The sequence below is a fragment of the Budorcas taxicolor genome, chromosome 5 (genome assembly GCF_023091745.1).
Source record: "Budorcas taxicolor isolate Tak-1 chromosome 5, Takin1.1, whole genome shotgun sequence".
Taxonomy (NCBI): Eukaryota; Metazoa; Chordata; class Mammalia; order Artiodactyla; family Bovidae; genus Budorcas; species Budorcas taxicolor.
In genome coordinates, this window is record NC_068914.1 from 113373319 (window position 1) to 113394104 (window position 20786).

General features: G+C 45.3%; 1 protein-coding gene across 1 annotated transcript in view; it reads right to left on the bottom strand.

Moving 5' to 3' along the window:
- NUAK1 (NUAK family kinase 1) overlaps positions 1–20786 on the bottom strand; it is a 68856-nt gene that overhangs the window by 22552 nt on the left and 25518 nt on the right. The window contains exon 2 of the mRNA XM_052640724.1: positions 15221–15341. Coding sequence (XP_052496684.1) covers positions 15221–15341 — 121 coding nt within the window. The remainder of the gene's footprint in view (positions 1–15220; positions 15342–20786) is intronic.

The window sequence follows — 20786 nt, forward strand, 5'->3', positions numbered from 1 at the left end:
GTTTTGCAGGGTGATTTGGCCATTTCAATATTCCTACTGAACTAACTAGGAGCCAGTGTGGGAAATGCTGAATGAATGAGGCAAGAGCCCCACTGTTGCCGGCAGGGCTGGTGGGCAGCTGGGTTAAGAGAACTGTCCACGTGACCAGGCCTGGCTCTGGAACCCCACTCTTCAGTTCTCCAGCAGGAAGCAGCTGGAGTCTCGGGGTCAATGCCGTAACTGCAATCCTGGATAAGGTAACTGCAAACATTTCTAGACTCGGAGCATCAGTGATTCATCAAGGAGGCCATAAAGTGTTATATATGAAGCTTTCTGAGCCCTTCCTAATAATAGCATTTATGGAAGGCCTACTATGCGCAGGCACTGTGCCAATATTGCATGAATTATATCACATGGCTTTGGCCCTATGACTATCCCTGTTCTACAGATGAGAAAGCCCAGGTACAGTGAGGTTAGTGACTGCCATGGCCACAGAGCAGATACAAGGCCTGAGCCCTCGAATGACTGCACACTCCACGCTCTTAGCTCCTATCCTACTATCCACATGCATCAACCTCTCTGAACCTCAGTCTCTTCATCAGTAAATAAGGCCAGGAACCTCCTCACACAGTAAGGGGGGATTCAGTGAGCTTACAGGCCCTAGCCCCCTAAGCATGGTGCCCAAGCCACTGCTCAGTCACCGTGAGCTATTCTTGTAATTACTCCGTCTGCTTCTTAGGCAGCTCTGGCAAAACAAAACCCTAAGACTTTCCTCTCCCCACTGGCATCACTCTTTAAAACATGCGGTGGCTGCTTCAGAATCACAGGATTTTTGAGCAGGAAGAACCTTAGAGATCAGCTATTATTTTTCCAGAGTAGCCCAAGATTTATCACATATAAGAGCAAGGCCTTGGGAATTCGTGCTGAAGAATGACCGGTTTCCGCACCCCCAGCCCACGGCTCGGGCTTGCCCACTGTAAGGTCTCTATCAGCCAGGTGATAGGAACACTCTCAGCCATTCTTCGGGTGAAAAAGGGCCGCTTCCCTTGGGCACTTTTACAACTGGTTATTTATAAGCCCAGAAATCTCGTCTGTGTTTATGTTATTAGTCACTAAGCAAAAGCTTATTTTCCACCAGTTGGGAAGGGTTTCCTTTCTGAAAAATGAAAGCCTGTGTCTCTTGGCCAGACAGTTTTACCCAGAAGCCTGGTGGCTCCAGAATGGTAAGGAAAACTATGGCCCTTGACAAGCCAGGCCTACCAGGAAAATTAAACCCCTGAATAGAAACTGAGCTCAGCTTGAGTCAGCCTGCAGTGTGGGGCCTGAGTCCATGTGGTGCAGACCCAGGTTTTTAAGAGAGCAACAGAGCTTTACAAAGCACCCACGGGGGATAGTGGAAGAAGTCTTTACCAGGGTAAGAAGGGGAGGAGACACCAGCCGTCAGAAGGAGCAGCGTGAGTGAGGGGGAACCAGGAGCGTGTTAAGCAGGATCACCAGAGTGGACAGTGCTAGAGACTAAGGCAAGAGAAAGAAGGAGCAGACTGTGAACAGAACACAGAGCCCTTGAGTGCCCACAAGGAGCTCAGCAGACATGTGACTGAGCACTGCCAAGAAAAAGAAACAGATGGAACAAGGGACCGGGTGGCATCTAGGATCCTGGACCCACGAAACAGTGCAGGATTTCATCACATCACCCCGAGAACTTCTCCAGACAGTGATCCCTCCTCCCCAAGAAGGCTGATCCATAATCACTGTGCACTGTTAGTCGCTCAGTCGTGTCTGACTCTTTGCAACCCCATGGATGGCAGCCCACCAGGCTCCTCTGTCCATGGGATTCTCCAGGCAAGAATCCTGGAGTGGGTTGCCATTCCCTTCTCTAGGGCATCTTCCAGACCCAGGGATCGAACCCAGGTCTCCAGTATCACAAGCGGATTCTTTATGGTCTGAGCCATCAGGAAAGTTCATCATAATCACTGTAGTGAACATTTATTGAGCACTTACTACACGCCATGGATTGTCACATCCAATCCTCACAATCCTATGAGATTAACATTATCCCTACTTCATAAATAGGGGACCAGCGCTTGTGGCCAGCACCCTGCAAGCACTCCCCATGTCTTCTTCGGTCACTAACCATCTCCCCAGGGGTATGTATATAGGCCACTATCACAGATTAGTTTGGGATTTTGAGTTTTCTAAAAGTGGAATCACAGCGTGTAGTATATTCTTTTGTGAATGGCTTCATTCGTTCAACATTATATTTGTAAGATTAATCCATGCTGTTCTATGGAGTCAAAGACTGTCCATCCTCACTGCAGTAGAGTACTCCAATTTGTGAACATATCCATTCTGCTGGTGAGAGACATCTGGGTTGTTTCCAGGTGAGGGTCACTACGAACCAAGTCGCTATGAACATTCTTGTGTATGCCTTTTGATGCTGCTCTGTATGCATTTCTGTGGGGAAGATAACCAGTCAGGATTTGATCCCAAATGTGTGTGACTCAAAAGCGTATGTTCTCGTCATGACTCCCCACCACCTTCCTCCATCATAGGTTTACCCTTCTTGCCTAATACTCAATAAAGATTCTTCTTCATTAACCAACATCACTTCCTTTTCTGAAAATGCTTGTTTATCAGCTTATCTGAAGCATTTATCTGAGCATCTCGCTTCATGATAAAGGGGATACAAACATAGCATAAGACACTGTTTTTTGGAGGAGTTGCTATCTAGTTGAATAAAACTGCATGCTAAGTTGCTTCAGTCGTGTCCGACTCTTTGCAACCCTATGGATTGTAGCCCAACAAGGCAAGAATATTGGAGTGGATTGCCTTTCCCTTCCAGTACTTACAAGTCAAGGGCTAACCTGTGAGATACAGATTTTAAGTACCAGTGATCAGAGAGGAAGATGGGAAAGACATTCTGAAAGGGCCTGCAGAGATTACTAGAGAAAACAAGGGTGGAACTGAACCATCAAAAACGCCCTACACTGTGTTTGCACAAACTGGTTTTACCATTGTCTCAGCAAATCCTAAAATATCCAGACTCTCTCCTTTTTCTCCTACTGTTCCACAGAAGGGCCTTCTTTCCAGACACTCACTTGAAGTATTTGTCCTGTTTTCTGTTTATTTTCCATTTCCAGGGAGAGTGGGAATTGGTTACTATGGTAACAGCTACTTCTCCCAATTAATTCTGAATTTCATCAGATGTTGGGTTTGACAGTCCAGTTCTGCCTTCTGATTGCCTGGCTTTCACAATCTCCCTAATTACCCGACTCCTAACCATTCCCTCCTGCTGCCCTCAGGGTTAATAACACAACTCGTAGAACTTGAGAAAATGCATATGATAAAAACAATGCCCTGGCCTGGGAGAAATGCTGATGAGTGAGGAGATCGTGGGATTTCAACCATCCACTGGCTGCTTTAGAGCCAAAAAGAGGCCATTTAGGAAGAAAATGGGCTTGGGAAGGGAGAGGGTAGGAATCATTTAATGTTCCAAGAGAAGCAGGTTATAAAAATTAGAAGCTATCATTCTGCTTTACATGTAACCTCAAGAGAGGCAGGCAGGATTTCCATGGTGGTCCAGTGGTTAAAAATCAGCCTTGCAATGCAGGGGATCTGTGTTCGATTCCTGGTCAGGGAACTAAGATCCCACCTGCCTCAGGGCATAAGCCCACATGCCACAACTAAGACTCAACGCAGCCAAATAAATAAATTTAAAAAAAAAAAAAAAGGAGGAAGGCTCATTTGTTAGTTTTAAGCAAAAAGCCAAGGGCCTAAAATGGATCAGTCAGAATTCTTTTCACGCCTTTGCCTTCCATTAGCTCCATTTTCTAAATCAGTTCCAGGATGCTGCCCTTCCCTCCGTGGTGGAGCCTCCTCACATTGCCAGCGTTTTTATTACTTTCCTAAAACCTCAGACCATTCCACTCCTCAGGGATGCTCTTTTATTAAAGTTGAGAAGGACCCTCGCAGAAAGCCTCTTTCTTTTTCATTTCAGAAATAGAGTGATCTTTCCTTTGCAAGAATTGTCTGCAGCCTAATTAGGTCATTTAGTCAATACAAGATTCATTCTTCAAGAGTTCCCTCCCCAGAACTAAATTCCAAACACCTCATGGGCTGATGGATTCATAAAACGGTCCTCTAATCCCTTACATCAGAAAGCCTAAGGCAGTGAGAGTGAGAAAAATAACCTAAACTGGCAGCTCTCCATTGTCCGTGAGTTGGTCAGAGTTGACTCAAATGTGTTTCCTGGTTTGGACAATGAAAGGCTCTTTAATTCACTCATTGTCTTTTCTTAAACCAAAACTCTGGATGTTGGTTGGCATGCCCAAGGAGAACCAGAGCCAATCAGGCCACCCACAGCCAGCAGTGGACTCCACAGAAGGCAAACGAAATGAAAGAAAGTGTATAAACTACCTAAGGAAGAGTGGATGCAAAAGCCTGGCCAAGAACTATTTATCAGTGTTATCTGAAGGGACCAATGGCAAATACTGGGATGGCAGGAAAACAGCCAGCAAAGAGGGGTTGTGTGGGAGAAGGACGCCGGTCAGGGAACCATGTTGGACCAACTATTGGACTCCACCCTCCTCCAGTGAACTTCCAGGAAAAAGCATGCTTCTCTGTGAAAACAACCTTCATCTCGCTCCCCTGAAAATCACCATAGGACTTCTCTATATGGTTTCATTCCACCTTTTTTATTATTTTTTTTTTTTTTACTTTCTATCTTGTATTGGATTCCTTCAGGATCTAACTTGCAGAGTCTGAGATTTCTTTGATTTTGGAATACGTGCTCTGTCCCCTCCTATAATTCCTGACAGTGGGTTCATCTGGTACGTGCGGCTCCGAGATTGCTTGGGAACTCCACTGGAAACTGAAGAATGGACTCTAGTTAAGACAGCCAGTCCATCCTAAAGGAAATCAACCCTGAACATTCATTGTCAGGACTGATACTGAAGCTCAAGCTTCAATACTTTGACCACCTGATGCAAAGAGCCAACTCACTGGAAAAGACACTGATACTGGGAAAGATAGAAGGCAGGAGAAGGGGACGACAGAGGATGAGATGGTTGGATGGCATCACCAACTCAATGGACATGAGTTTGAGCAAGCTCCAGGAGATGGTGAAAGACAGGGAAGCCTGGCATGCTGCAGTCCATGGGGTCGCAGAGAGCTGGACACGACTGAGCGACTAACAACAATTTTGTGTTGGAGTATAGCCCTTGGACTGCAAGGAGATCCAACCAGTCCATCCTAAAGGAAATCAGTCCTGAATATTCATTGGAAGGACTGATGGTAAAGCTAAAACTCCAATACTTTGGCCACCTGATGTGAAGAACTGACTCATTTGAAAAGATCCTGATGCTGGGAAAGATTGAGGGTAGAAGGAGAAGGGGACAACAGAGGATGAGATGGTTGGATGACATCACCAACTCAATGGACATGAGTCTGAGTAAACTCCAGGAGTTGGTGAGGGACAGGGAGGCCTGGCATGCTGCAGTCCATGGGGTCACAAAGAGTTGGACACGACTGAGGGACTGAACTGAACTGATAGCCAATCAACAGTGTTATGATAGTTTTCAGGTTCATCCCACCCTTATCACTTAGGGTGGAAAAGTCAGATTTGTGATTATCACACTTTTGGTTCTAGTCACTGCTTGACCCTCCAGGAGTGCCTCATGACTTTCTTTTCAACCATGAATCCTAGTCTGCTTCATTAGACAACAGAATGCAGAGTTTAAGAGCCTGACTCCCAGAGCCAGGCCACCTGGGTTCAAATCCAGGTCTGCCATTTACCCAGCTGAGTGACCTCGGTAAGTTACTTAACCTTTCTGTTCTCTCAGATTCTTCATCTGTTAAATGGAAGCTTGTAACCTCATCATAAGGATTACCCCAGCATACAACAGTAAGCAGACATGTAAGCGTGAGCTGTTATTATTAGGCAGCGGGTCTTAGTTTAAAAATGAAGAACAAATGAAGACATGCATGGATCAAATCCAGGATTGTTATGAATCTGTGTTGGCAGAATCCACTCCTGAGATTGCTTTTGTGCCCTTGGATGAGAGGGGTTCAAGAATAGAGGAGGTGGTGAACTAACACTTCAAGGTATCAAAGGACTCAGCAAGCCTGGCTCTCTTAACTAGGCTCCATTCTTCAGTTCCCAGTGGTGTCCCAAAGCACCAATGTCGATCTTGGAGTCACACCTACCAGATGAACCCACTCTACAGAAGTATTGGAGTGGGCAGAGCACAAATTCCCAAATCAAAGAAATCGCAGACTCTGAAAGTCATAAATTACAGTTCCTCAAGTCCAATCCCCCTTTCAGGATCCAAATGCCCCTGGAGGGTATGGCCACTGTAAAGACAAGTCTCCTACACTCCATGAGCCTTCCTAATAGTTGCAGCCTTGGCAGATTTACAGAGACATCCCAGTTCATTTCAAAAGACCTTATGTTACATGGCAATACAGTTCCTTTTTTTTTTTTCTTTAAAAATTAGCTTCAAGTACAAGTGGTATTATTTGAGGCACTAGAAAATATTGAATTCCAGGAAACCCAAGAGGGCGAGGCTGGACAGCCAGGGAGTAGCATTCGTGTTTGGTTGTTTTATGTCTAATCTCCTGCCTCTAGAAAAATGACTTGGGTGTAATCAAATGAAAACAATGAAAATAATACACTTGAAGGTCAAACAGCTAACTTCATAGGAAACTCATTAAAAACGTGACTGGACAGATTCATAGCCCAAGAGCTTGTTCATCTGATTCTAAGTGAAGAAAACTCTCTGGGGGCGGTGCGATTGATGGGGGGGTGGGTCCTCCATTTGGATCCAGTCTGATGAGAGAGACTTCATGTGGAACTTGTGAATCTGGCAGCAGAGGGAGTGTGTTAAAATACTCAGCAATTCGCCATGGGTTCAGAAGAGTAAACACAAGCATAACACACCACTTTGCCAAGTTCAACAAACTGTTTCATGGGGCTCTGAGTCCCTGATGAGGGCAGCAACCAAATGGCTGAGGAAGGAAACCCAGGCCCAAAGGTATCGCCCACGGCTCAGTGGTGACGACTGCCAGACGCATGTTCTGCTCTGGAATCCACTGATGACAAATGATCGGACCAAGACAACCATTTCCCCCTAGTTGGAGGATCAAGCCAATCTTTCTCAGCCCGACCAATTAAACTGAAATCTCTAGGGGTGGCATCAGCATTCCTTCTTACAAACACCTCATGAGATTCTAATGTGCATCCAGAGCTCAGAATCACTGACTTGGGCAATCTGGCCTCAACCCCACCACCACCCAATGAAAGTTTCTACTCCAGCCAGCAATGACCTCTCAGATCTCTAACATCACATCAAGAATAACTAGTATGGCTTTATTGAACGTGGACCTCAGACCATGCTTAGCAATTTTATTCATTATCTTTTTTTCAAGATTTTTTGTTAAAAGTGGACCATTTTTAAAATCTTTATTGAATTTGTTACCTTACTGCTTCTGGGGTTTTTTTAATGTTTTGATTTTTTGGCCATAAGGCATGTGAGATCTTAGCATCCCGAGCAGAGACTGAATCTGCATTCCCTGCATTGGAAGGTGAGGTCTTAACAGCAAGACTGCCAGGGAAGTCCCTACCCATTAGCTTAATCCTCACAATCTTATAAAGTAGCTAGCTACTGACCTCATTTTATAGCTAAGAAACCAAGCCTCAGAAAAGGTTAAGTCACTATCCCAAAATCACACAGTAGTAATTGCAAGGCAATTGATTCATTCAAATCTAAGCCCATTTGGACAAGAAATACATACTCACACTACTAGACCAGTACCTGGAACATAGGTGCTTAATACATTTTTGTAAAATGAATGAATGAATGACTACAGAAACGAAGAAGAACATGGGGTACTGTTAGTGACCCACAGATCTTGTTAGATCAATTCAGCTGTCCCCTGCCTTCAAAAGGGCCAAAGTCCAGATCTGCTTACTGCCTGAAAACCCTGCTGCTGCTGCTGCTAAGTCGCTTCAGTCATGTCCGACTCTGTATGACCCCATAGACGACAGCCCACCAAGGCTCCCCCCTCCCTGGGATTCTCCAGTCAAGAACACTGGAGTGGGTTGCCATTTCCTTCTCCAATGCATGAAAGTGAAAAGGGAAAGTGAAGTTGCTCAGTCGTATCTTAGGTCGTACTCATAGCGACCCCACAGACTGCAGCCTACCAGGCTCCTCTGTCTATGGGATTTTCCAGGCAAGAGTACTGGAGTGGGGTGTCATTGCCTTCTCTGCCTGAAAACCCTAGATTAAGCTTTTTTCTGCTAGAGGAGAAAAGTGTTAATTGCTTCTACTACAGGTGTTTCCAAACCACTGATGCTCACAGCGCAGCCCTGCTTTGGTTTCTAATCTAACCTACTGAGCAATGGTTACTCTAACATGGTGCTTCTCAAACTTGAGAGTGCTTTAGAGTCACCTAGGGGACTGGCTATTACACAGCACATCCAGGCCCACCTGCAGGGTTCTGATTCCATAGGTCTAGGGTGGGGCCCAGGAGACACTGATGCTACTGGTTCTGAGTCTCTGTCAGAGAACCATGCTCAGATGTATTATTCGGCAGTTTATTGGGATCCTGTCACCCTCAAGGGGTTCTTTTCCAGGGCAGCAACAGTTTCTGACTCCAGGACCTTTGCTGGGTTGGTGGAAACACGTTTTACTGGCCCAAATGTCTCTGGCCACAAGTTGTGAGGGAGGAGAAGGCAGGAACATCCTTCATTGGAGCTGGATTTTTAAAGCAGTGATTCTTCACTAAGAGACAAGCAAACTCTTTACCCGCTGAGCCATGGGAGAAGCCCATATCCCCTTCCAGAAAGATCTAATGGAATCTCAGAAGGCACAGTTTGCTTGAGAAAGCATATTATGTTTCTAAGAAGCTGGAAGGAGCTTTTAACTGATGTAAACTCATGCAAGACATCTCTATGGTAGGAGTTCTGAGAATTGAGTAGAATACAGTCTCTTTCACATCTTTTCATGGGCAGCAGGTTTAAGGCAGATGGAGCCAGGCCATGAAAGTCACATGATTATCAAGAGACACATTTGCTTGCGATTTTGTTTCTGAAGTTCGAGAGACTCTCCCAAAGGCAAGCAATCACAGCTGACAAATGCCAAACAGCCATCCTACTTTGTCCCAGAAAGCCAGGCTCCCTCTTACCTAAGACAAGGGGTGTGATGAAAAGGCTAGCCAGTTCCGGAATATCACACCGCAAAGGGCCAAGAGAGAGACGTAATCTTTCAGGGCCAAGAAGAGAGATTTCCAGGAACGAAAAAACCCAAGGGCATCAAAGTGAAAGCAGCAACCCAATCTCCCCCACTTCCCACCTTTTTGCTTTTACGTGCGTGACTGTTACCAGATGGGGTGCTGTTTCCCTGAAGTGTTATGCAGCAAGACACTGCTTCATGGTTTTGCAGATTTGAATCTCCGGGGCTTTCAAAGGGGAAATGGGGGTGAGACAATGTGCCTTTGATGTTTGAACTTGGGTCCTGAAATCAGAACCCCAGGCAAAAACCATTTTTATCTCTTCCATCCTAGGCAACCAAGTTGAGTGCTCAGGCGGGCACTTCCTTTTCAGCTGTTCTTTCCTTATTGTCAATTACCTCCCTGCTGAGAGAATGGAATCCCTTTGACTGAAAACAGGGGTCCATCTTGAGAGGGGACTAGTGATTTCTTTCTTCCTTTTCTCTCTTGATTAGGTTACCCTTAGCATCACACGCTAGAAGGTAGATGTCTATCCCCTTTTATTTACTTAGCATTAGGAGCCAGTGATAGTTTGTGTTTACACAGAGTTGACAAATTTGAGGGTCAATCACGTTCACCTACAAGTCAACACGAGAGTAACCCTGCGGTCTGGTTTAAGAAAAAAACATTTGAAAGGAATTATTTGGGGGAATTGGTGACCAGCAGCACTGATTCAGTGAAGTTGCAGATTTTCTGAGCCTGCAGATATTGTGTGGTGGTGGTTTAGTCGCTAAGTCATGTCTGACTCTTTGCGACCCCATGGACTACAGCCTGCCAGGCTGCAAGTACTGTGAATAGTATACAAATAACTTACATTCCCATGAACTAAAGCTCAGAAAACACTTGACCAGTGAGTTCACCAGACTGGGGACCCAAGCTTCTTCTTAAGATATATGCAGAATTATTTTCTAAGGTACACACCATGCTGAGATTGAATGATCTCACATATTTAAGACAGTAACCACTATGAAGGCCAGGAATTTTGTCATGACCGCTATTATTGTTTCTGCTACTGCTGCTGTTGCTAGGGTATGTCTGGTGTGTATGTTTGTGTGTGTATGTGTTTTTAATCACAAAGGTCTTTGTTTAAGAAGAAATTGTAAAGTTCACTTGGCTAATGTCCCAACAGCCACTTAGATGCTTGGGCACTGATTTTTCACCGCCAAAATTAATGCATCTCAGCACTAAGCTAAGGCTTCTGATTGGCTCATCAAACAATCAGCTGTCAAGAAGAAGGTTCCCCTTTCACTCTGTGAGCTGCAGAGAGACCAGTGTATTAACTGATAAACTCGGGTTTCATCCTCACTGCTGTCACCACATTGCCCGGGCCATGCTCCAAGGTTCAAAAGAGGGGGGGAAAGGCCAGGCTGAGCGGGATGCCTGGAGCACAGTGGTGGGCTGCAGAACCAGCAAAATATGACATGAGGCCAGAAGTCCAGGGCTGAGGACTGGCAGAGGAAAAAAACAGATGCAGTAAGAAGAACTTTGTGCTAGGGCCATCAACTGCTCAGCACACTCAATATTACAAGCTGAATGTGCTGTGCTTACCTGTTCAGTCGTGTCCAACTCTTTGCAACCCCATGGACTATAGCCCGCAAAGCTCTTCTGTCCATGGGGAGTCTCCAGGAAAGAATACTGGAGTGGGTTGCAATGCCCTCTTCCAGGTATAAGCTGAATATCCCCCCCGAAAAAGTTCATATGTCAAAGTCTAGTTCTTCAGAATACAACCCTATTTGGAGTCTTTAAAGAAGTGATTAAGTTAAAATGAGGTCATTACGGTGGACCCTGATCCAAAATGGGCTTCCTTGGTGACTCAGTGGTAAAGAATCAGTCTGCCAGTGCAGGATATGAGTTCAATTCCTGGGGGAAGGTCCCCTGGAGGAGTCAATGGCACCCCACTCCAGTATTCTTGCCTGGGAAATCCCATGGACAGAGGAGCCTGGCAGGCTACAATCAGTGGGGTTGCCAAAATGACTAGTGACCTTCTAAGAAGGAGAAATTTGGATACAGATACATACAGATGTGAAGATACACAGAGAAGACAGCCATCTACAAGCCAAGGAGACAGGCCTTAGAAGAAACCAACTCTACCCACACCCTGGTCTTGGACTTTCAGCCTCCAAATCCATAATAAATTTCTATTGTTTAAGCCAGCCAGTCTGTGGTAGCAGCCCTGGCAAGCCAACACACCCAGCAAGTCATGAACCTGCCTCAGGTTCTACAACCACAAAATGGGAACACCTGGGCTGATTACCTCCTGGGTAGGCTGCAGGGATCAAACGAGAGTAGGTATAGGAGAGCTCTGTGCACAAGGCAGAATTCTACAGATAACATCAGGATGTCCTCACTCTGGGCGCTGCGTTCTCAGGTCCTGGACAGGGGACAGATAGTCACAAGACCTGGAGACTCTGGGGTCACAGGTGGAGGGTCACAGCTGGAATCACACTTTGGGGATCACCTGTTCCTAACCCCTTGGGAAGGGAGGGGAGCTGACCTCCTCCACAGTTATTTAGTGTGGATGTGGGAGAAAAAGAACTTGTGTGGGAGAAAGGAAAGAGAACAGAACAGAAACTGGAGATCTGCAAGAAATTAAAAGAAAAAAAAAAGGCATATTTAAATTCCTGGGAGTTCTCTGGATTAAAACAATACCTTTTATTTGTAAGGTACATGGCCGGTCACAAAACACTTAAAGGCAATATAGTTCTTTTTAATCTATTTGAGATCAGGAAGGGCTTCCCTGGTGGCTCAGACAGTATAGAATCCACCTGCAATGTGGGAGACCTGGGTTCAATGCCTGGGTTGGGAAGATCTGGAGAAAGGAACGGCGACCCACTCCAGTATTCTGGCCTGGAGAATTCCATGGACTGTACAGTTCATCCTTCTGAGAGTCTGATGAAAGCTATGCATTCACCCCCTACCTAGAGAAAAATAACTCATGAACTTAACACATAAAACATTATATACCAACACAGTCCCGTCCTGCAATAATGAAAATGCTCTTTATCTATGCTGTCCAGTATGGCAGCCACGAACCACTAGTGGCTGCTGAGCCACTTGAAATGTGGCTAATGTGACAGAGCAACAGTATTTTTTATTTATTCCAATTAATTTTAATTTAAATATCCATCTATGACTAGTGACTTCTGTTTTAGACAATATATTTATATACTATTCCAGAGGATTTACAGACCCCTGCTGCTCACTCCTGAAACACCCTTGTCAATAGACCACACATTAAGAACCACTTGGGATGAAGCTGACATAGACTTCACATCAATGACCTTTTGGAACCTACCTGTATATGTATCATCTCATTTAATCCTGCTGCCAAACCCTAGGAGGAGTAGAATGGCTATCCCCATTTTATGAGGCACTGCAAAGCCAACCATCCTGCCCAAAGTCTCACGTCTAGTGTACCTCAAGCTCTTCCTTGACTCCCTAGACCAGTTCAAAGGGTTTTAGAAATTGAAGCCCAAGCTCTCGGCTGAAGCCTTGGTAGAAATTATTTCTAATCACCCAAAGAACTTTAATTCATGCAGATACCAATTTTTAAAGTTACAAGCAAAGGCTTCTCTTCTGGAAGCCACCAGCAAGGGCTGAACTAAGGCCATTTTGACCTTGATAATAGTATATTATTCCATTGAGGTTCATCTCTGGCCTTCCTTTAGGAAGTAGATAGACTCCTGTTTCCCATTCAGCCTGAAGAATTCCCAAGGCCAAGGAGGGCATGATGCTAATGAAGAAGCAGGCTTCTTGATGCCAGATTTCTGTGACCGCAAACTGTCTTCCAAATAAAGAACTGGAAACTTCATGCTGAATTAAAACTCTCTCTGCCTTTCCGGCAAAGAAGCCTTCAAGCTCTAAGCCAAAAAATCTCAAACACAGAAGTGCGCACAGAGCACGTGACCCACACTGGTCCATGCCATGCACAGTGGCCTTCAGGTTTCCATGTTTCCATGGCAATTGGGCCACACTGGGCAAAAACACTCCACATTTAATAAAATTCACTTTCATCCTGCATTTTGTATCTTGACTCACTTCTCACTTCTGGAAATTCCACTCAATTACCAGACATATTCAGGTTTGTTTCTCTCAGCCTGGAATTCTCCTTTTGTCAGCTCTTCCTCGGGCTTCCCTGGTGGCACAGTGATAAAGAATCTGCCTGCTAATGCAGGAGACACAGAGATGTGGATTTGATCCCTGGGTCGGGAAGATCCCCTGGAGGAGGAAATGGGAACCCACTCCAGTTCTTGCCTGGAGAATGCCATGGACAAAGGAGCCTGGTGGGCTACAGTTCATGGGGTCGCAAACAGTGGGACACGACTGAGCACACACACAGGCTCACAACTCTTCCTCAAGAAAAAACTCCCTTCAAGGCCCAGCCTGGCTGCCATATGTTTCCATGAAAACTTCTAAGCTTAGGTCTCCATGGTCCCAGAATATGTTATTTACATATCTGCAGCAGGCCCTAGGACTCTTACATTTCTAACAAACCCAATTTATGCTGCTGCTACTGGTCCAGGGGCTGAAATCAAGACTCACTGCAAGAGATGTTTGTGGAATGAATAAATGACTGAATAAATATAAATTTCCCCTAAAACCCTATCCCCAAGGGCCCCAAAAATGAGCTTTAGAAAAATCAAGATAAAAGATATTACCAGCACTTACTTCTAGATGAGGAGCAAAAACAGAAATACCAGGGTGGGGGTGGTGGGGTGGTGGGGAACAATAGCAAAAATCAACAGGGAACCAGAAGAAGGAAAATTTGAAATATCAGAAAAACTTTAGGGTTACCATCTGGTTTCCTCTTAGCCCTTACTGTATAAATTATGATGAACAGACCAGAAACTAAAAATAGGTTTATTTTTCTGAATCATATATTAAAAATATTCTGTAGAACTGTTTTGACTCAGTAAGTCCAGGACTAGGACTATTTCATAAGAAAATAATCAGAAATGAATGTAAAAAGTGATCTGCAAGGAAAGTCATTAAAAGCCCTGTTTATTATAACCAGAAATGTGAAACAATTTATATATTTGACAAAAGGAGATAGAGCCAATAAATTATGGTATGCCCATAAATGGAATACTACAAAGCCTTTCAAAAATGTCCTTATAGGGGAATATTTATCCACATAGGAAGAGATATATGATATAAAAAATGAAAAACAATAAAGCTAAAACCCAGTATAAACAGTATGATTTAATTTTGGATAAAAAAACACATACATGTACAGAGAAGTAGATAAAAATCTAAATATGGATACAGAGCTATTTATCAAACTAATCATTATGTTAATTTTAACAGTTATATTTTGATCATTTTTGCAATAAACACACGTTGCTTTTATAATTTTTTAAAGGCTATTTTTTTTAATGTGAGATGTTTACTTCTTCCTGTGAAGGGCCACAGAAGTGAAGCACGAGCACATATATAAGCTTTTTCCCTCCCCATGTTTCACCAAACACCAACAACGTACGTTCTATTTCTAAAATATCTGTCACACCAACTGATCCCTCTTCTTTCTTGGTATTTCTTGGACCGGTTGGAAATTCCTAACTCAAAAAGGCTAACTTTCAATAACTAATGACACCACCCCTGAAGCGTCAGCTTTGGGGGATGACATTTACAACAGATCCACCGTTACTTGGCCACCCAGAAAACTGCCATTTTTCCAGAAACCATGGGTGTCTCACATACTGGGTTTCAATAAGGTGGGTTGCTTAGCAACTGCCAAGAAACTGGGAAGATGGAAGAAGGCACCAGCCAGAGCTATTTTATGACCAAAGTACACTGTGCTACGTGTGTCTGGTTGCATTCAAGGTAACCAAATAAGAGATAACACCCGGCTATTTTTGCATCATGAGGAAAAATACTTGGCTCCTGCCCAGAAGGGCAATTACCTAAAAATCTTGGCAGGCCCCATGGTATGAGAAATGGTCACTGATACGGGGGTGAAAAAAAAATCACTGACCTTCATAAATACTGATGATATGAGGATGGTTGAGGGATGACATGATCTCAATCTCTCGTCTGATGTGAACCATGTCTTGTTCATCCTTAATTTTGTCCTTACGGATGGATTTTATAGCCACCTATAAAGTCAGGAAATGAAATGTTACTCAGAGACCTAAACAGATGCAAATCAGCCATTGGGAGAGTTTAGAAAATAAATACAGATGTTACTTGTTGGCAGAACTGACAATAACCAAAACAAAACTTTGAAATACCCCTATCATGTCTTTCATTTATAGCAAAAACACCCTTCTCCAGACAACAGAAAACATCAGGTTTTAACAGCCTCGGTTTGGGATGGTGTTTTCCCCCCACAAAGCAAAAGGCTCCTTCAACAGGGCCAGATCCATTTACTCTAGGAATCCTGATCCTTTTTGAAGAAAAAAAAAAGAAAAAAGGAGAGCTTGGTGTACAGGAGGTGGGTGACTAACACCAAGAGATGAAATTAGCATCAGTCAGCCCCACCGTGCAGCTGCCACAGTGATGGACAGAAAAGGCTTTATTGCATGGCCTGTCTGGAGGCCAGTTCTGATTAAAGCTTGGATTTTAAGACTTTAGCCTTTGCTGTGCTAATGCAATTGCTCAGAAGCCAAATCCTCTCTACATCCTTCCTCTCACTAAGGCACCTTTGATAGCATGTGATATGACCAAAAGGCTCTGCTAAAGAAAAAAATCAGAGTAAATCCAAGAAAACAAAGCTAGACTCCCTGCCTGGCCCCGGTTGATCCCAAAGCTCCATGCCAATGTCGTCTGCAAATCCAAACTGTAGAGAATTCCCAGGGCCATGACACAGAGCACTTACTCAAAAGAATCACAGAAATAAAAAAAAAATTTTTTAATTTTTTTAAATTAAATGACAATGCGAATCTTATAGGGAAAAACTATGTTTGCCAATGGATTCTCTGCTCATAAACAAGTTGGTTGATAACTTCATCTGCCCTGGCTCTAAAGGGGGCAAAAACTACTTTGTTTGGGGTGGGGAAGGTGGGTTAGGTAAGAGGGAAAGCTCGCCAAGGGTTTTGCTGCCAGCTCTGAAAGCCTGCTTGGTTCCCTCCAAACTGGTCCTCTTGTGACCTCAACCCTCAACTTAGCACTCTTTCTTGGAGGAAAGGAAGTAAAACCACCCCTCAGATTGCAAAGGCACAAAGCACTCTGGAGAAAAAGTCCTTGTTAGCAGCCACCCAGGGTCACACCTCGCCTATCTCAGAGTCAAGCAGGGGCGGTCTCCCCAGGAATGCACTCATCTCTGTGAACATTTGCAACTTCCGACTTGCAGCAGATACACATGCAGCCCTAGACTTGGAGATGCTTCCATAAAATACAACCAGTCCAAGAGAACTAGGAAACTCTCATTATTCTTGATTTTGCTATGTGTTGGTTAAATCAACCAGCAGGTCCCCGGATTTCTCTTTCGCAGAACTTTCCCCAGTTGTTGTTAAATCCATATTGGTGTCATTACTACACTAGTGGGGATCTTATTCACTGCTTTAGCTCCAGAGCTTAGCAACAGGCCGGGTGCATGGTAGGCCTACGAAAACCCTGAGCATGGGCAGGCAGGGAGAGGGAAGGAAAGGGAGAAGGAGAGAAGGAGAGTGGACAACGGGGAGGGGCTGATGCTACTGGATGGCTGAGAAGCCAGACCAGGGAAGTGACAGTTGCACTGAAGCACAGAAGGAGGGACCATTCCAGTCGAACGTCACCACCAAGACAGGAACGTTAGGTTGATGGCTTAGGATTTCTTTGCATCCTACCTACGTGGGCAATCGAGGAATGGGGAAAGCAGAGCAGAAATACATGATGCCCGGCTGTAAACCCAGGGACAGGCAGCATCTGCCCTACACTGTGGCTGGACCACACGGCTGGAGACAAAGAGGCTGCACAGAGATGAATGAGCTTCCAGCTTCAAGGCCCCCTTTCACCAGGGTGTCAGCCCCCCGAGCTCACCCGGGCCCTCACCTCAGCCCCATTCAGGACACAGAAAGAAAAGCTGCCTTTGCTTACGTCAAATGTAAAGACATGACTGGAAGGCTTTATTTTATCTGAGCGGGGCCTGCAATCCTGGGAGCCTGCTCTGAAGGAAGCCGACAGTGAACACACACAGGCCAGGGAGGATGTGGGTGGCTCTTGGACCAACTCCTGCATTCCTCTATGAACTAAAGATGGGCTGAGGGGAGAAACCACCCCTATGATTATGGAGCAGGCTGAACTTGGCCTTGAGGAGGCCCTATTGTCAAATGACAATAGAAATAAATTCTTTCACCATTCAGGGTCAGGCACGGGTAGTGACATTCTCGGGGGTAAGAAAATAATCCCATCTGTCAATCTCCCCAACAGTCCAGTGAGAGGCCAACGGTCCCACGGCATATCTGCCAGGCGTATGCTTCCAGCCCAGTGTGGAAAGGAAAGTGCCCACATTCTAAGCAAACCCCACTCCAGCACTGAGAAAACTAAAAGGGCTCCATATATGTTAGCAGCCATTGGCTGTCCCTCTACAAAAGCTTCCCTTATCTGACAATGAGTCTTCTATTGAAAGTGTAAAAGAGGGCTCATTCTGCCCCTATGTCAAAGGCATAGTGGGAGACAAATGCTAGAAATCACTTGGAACCATGCAACTGTCAAGGACAGAGGGAAGACATTCAGTTCAACTCCCAAGAGCGGTGTGATGACTCACCCAAGGTCACAAATCCAATTACTGGCCAACCATGAGAGCAATAAGGATAAGAATAATAGCAGGCATTCAAGAGGCACTTAATATATGGTACAGACATCAGACCATGGTTCTTTACATCCTTAACGTTCAGGCTTCAGCTCCATGGTCCCTTAGGGAGACCTTCCCTGACCCTCCAGCTGCTTAGGCCACTCCTCCCCTACCCTCTCACTCCCTTCCCGCACAATATGAAATTAGCCTGCTGCATATTCAGCCGGAAGCCAAATCCAGCTACCAAGATGCTTCCAGAGGAAACCCAGAGAGCTCAGAACGGTTGTCACGTTTTTGCAGAGTTGTTGAAAGAGGAGAATGAGCTCATAAATGCTGCTCCTATAACGTAACATAGTGCCTCCTTTGTGGAGCGGAAGGGTATAAACGGAGGGCAGCACACGGTGAAGCAGTATGGCAGGATGGGCTATGAACATGGCTTTGAGTCCGGGCTGAAACCACGTGCCAGCTGTGTGACCTGGAACAGGTGCCAAAACCTCTCTGTGCACTTGTTTCTTCATCTGTCAGGCAGGAAAATACAGCACCTGTCTCACAGGTCCTTATGAAGATTAAATAAATGGCTCAGAACATACCTGGCCCAGGATAAGAGCTCAACGTATGTTTAAGGCGGAGAGAACGCCCCATAAATAGAGCCTTCCTTCCTTACCCTCCACGCTGGGAACAAACTTAATTCCTCCTGCTTCCTCATGGGGCAGCAGGAGAAGGTCTAGGGAATGGGGACCCCCCTTTGTTCTCACAGTGCGTTAAGTGAACGAGAATTTCTCTCCTGGGTCTTTAAATTGTACCCTCAGCGGAAATTTCCAGAAACTCAGAGCAGCTGGGTGCATGGGAGCATCATGGCTCCTGAATCTGAGACCAGACAGGAGGAGGAACAACTGGAATCCAAAACACAGCCTCAGGGCCATTTTCCCCCTTCTTCTTTCAGTGGCTGCCAGGTGAACATGGGAATCGAATGTTCCCACTTAGAGACAGAAGTCTGACTCATGGCATCCACTTGAGCCTTTCTGGATTTTGACTGTTCGTGGACTTAACCCTTTTGAGTGCCCACCTGGGACCGAGCACAGTGCTGAGATGTCGTGATGCAAAGTGATTCTGCCCCAGCCCTTGGGGAGTGGGGGATGAGAGGACCAAGGCAATAAGCAAAAATCACACAAGTAATTACATGATTACCCTCATGGCCAAAGGCTACCAAAGAGACCCGCAGATACACGATGTTATGGAGCAAACCTCCTCTCCAGTTTTCCTCAACCCTCACCCATATCTCCCAGGTGGCTCAAACAGTGAAGAATCTGCCCGCAATGCGGGAGATGCGGGTTTGATCCCCAGGTCGGGAAGATCCCTGAGAGTAGGAAATGGCATCTCACTCCAGTATTCTTGCCTGGAGAATCCCATGGACAGAGAGGGGAGCCTGATGGACTACAGTCCATGGGGTCACAAACAGTCGGACACAACTGAGCAACTAACACACATACCCATATCTACAAGGAAACAGAAGGAAAGGGCCCAGCAGGAAAAGACTACCAAACGTCTGAAATCATAAACCCTCCAAAAAAAAAGGTTCAGTTTGTTCCTGCAGGAGTTGGAGAGATTTCACTGAAGCTGGGAACCCAGGTGTTTAAGCCCAACACACAGCCCAGCCCCTTTCCTAAGTGTTCCCAAGTCTAGACAGCATCGTGTGCCTTATAAAATGGTCTGCTTTTAAATAAGGCCACCTTATCGTTTAATGATTAAACCTTCTGGCTGTGGACCTGCAAATTCTGCCCCGTGGTACCTGCCTGTTTAAGAGGCAAATAGCCCAGCCAACTCTGATCCCTTGTTTAATGTAACAGCCTTCTCCTCTGCAGCGTTCATTTCTTCTTTTTTGAATAATCACCCAAAACCACCCCACTTTTCCACAGTGGCTATTGTGAATGTTAAGAGCTCAGGGATGTAGGAAGGGCTATGCAGAGCAAAGCAGTATGATGAAAGCTCAGGCTTTTGCTGACTGGGTGACCTCAGGTGAACCCATATCTCACAGGTCTCAGTTTCCTCATCTGTAAAATGGAGTCAGCAAGTCCTAACTCTTGGGGCTGCTATGTAAGTAAAGTGACTAGTACTCGGGTAGTCACTGAATGGCAGTGACAAGGTCTGACAAGCTCCTGACAGGACAATACAGTGACACAGGGCCCTGGGCCACATTAAAGGCGTGACAAGCGCACAGTATATATATCATCATATAGACATTCCCCCTGCCGATTCCTCCCACACACATCCTCCCCTTCCCCATATTTGTACTGAGGCAAGAATAGGTGAAAATTTATATCCAGCCTGCCTGCCTACAAAAGAGCAGGGCAGCCAGCCATCTTCCTGGCCTGCTTTGAAGAGCGGGGGAAATCCCAGGCAGACTGCATATTTGAGCCTCTAACCAAGAGAATCACTACCCTCCACCCTCCACAGCCTCCTCCCATGATGCTCATTGATTGACACATATCAGTCTGAGGAGAGGGTTCTAGAACAGTATCTGTCAAAGGGGTCCTGGGTTTCGCGTCAAAAGTGAAGATTTTGAATCCAAAGGTCTAAGATGGAGCCGGGGATTCTGGATTTCTAGCAAGCTCCCAGTTAATGAGCCAGTGATGTTAGCCCAGGGACCACACTTTGAGGAGCAAGATCTTAACACTTTGTCTTGAGCCTTAACGTTACCAACATTCTTAAAACAGTTGCAATATTCCTAATAACAACAACAGCTAATATTTATAATGTGTTAACCAGATGCCAATGGACCGTATCTCATTTAATCCTAACTACAATCCTAATCCCCAACTGTACAAAG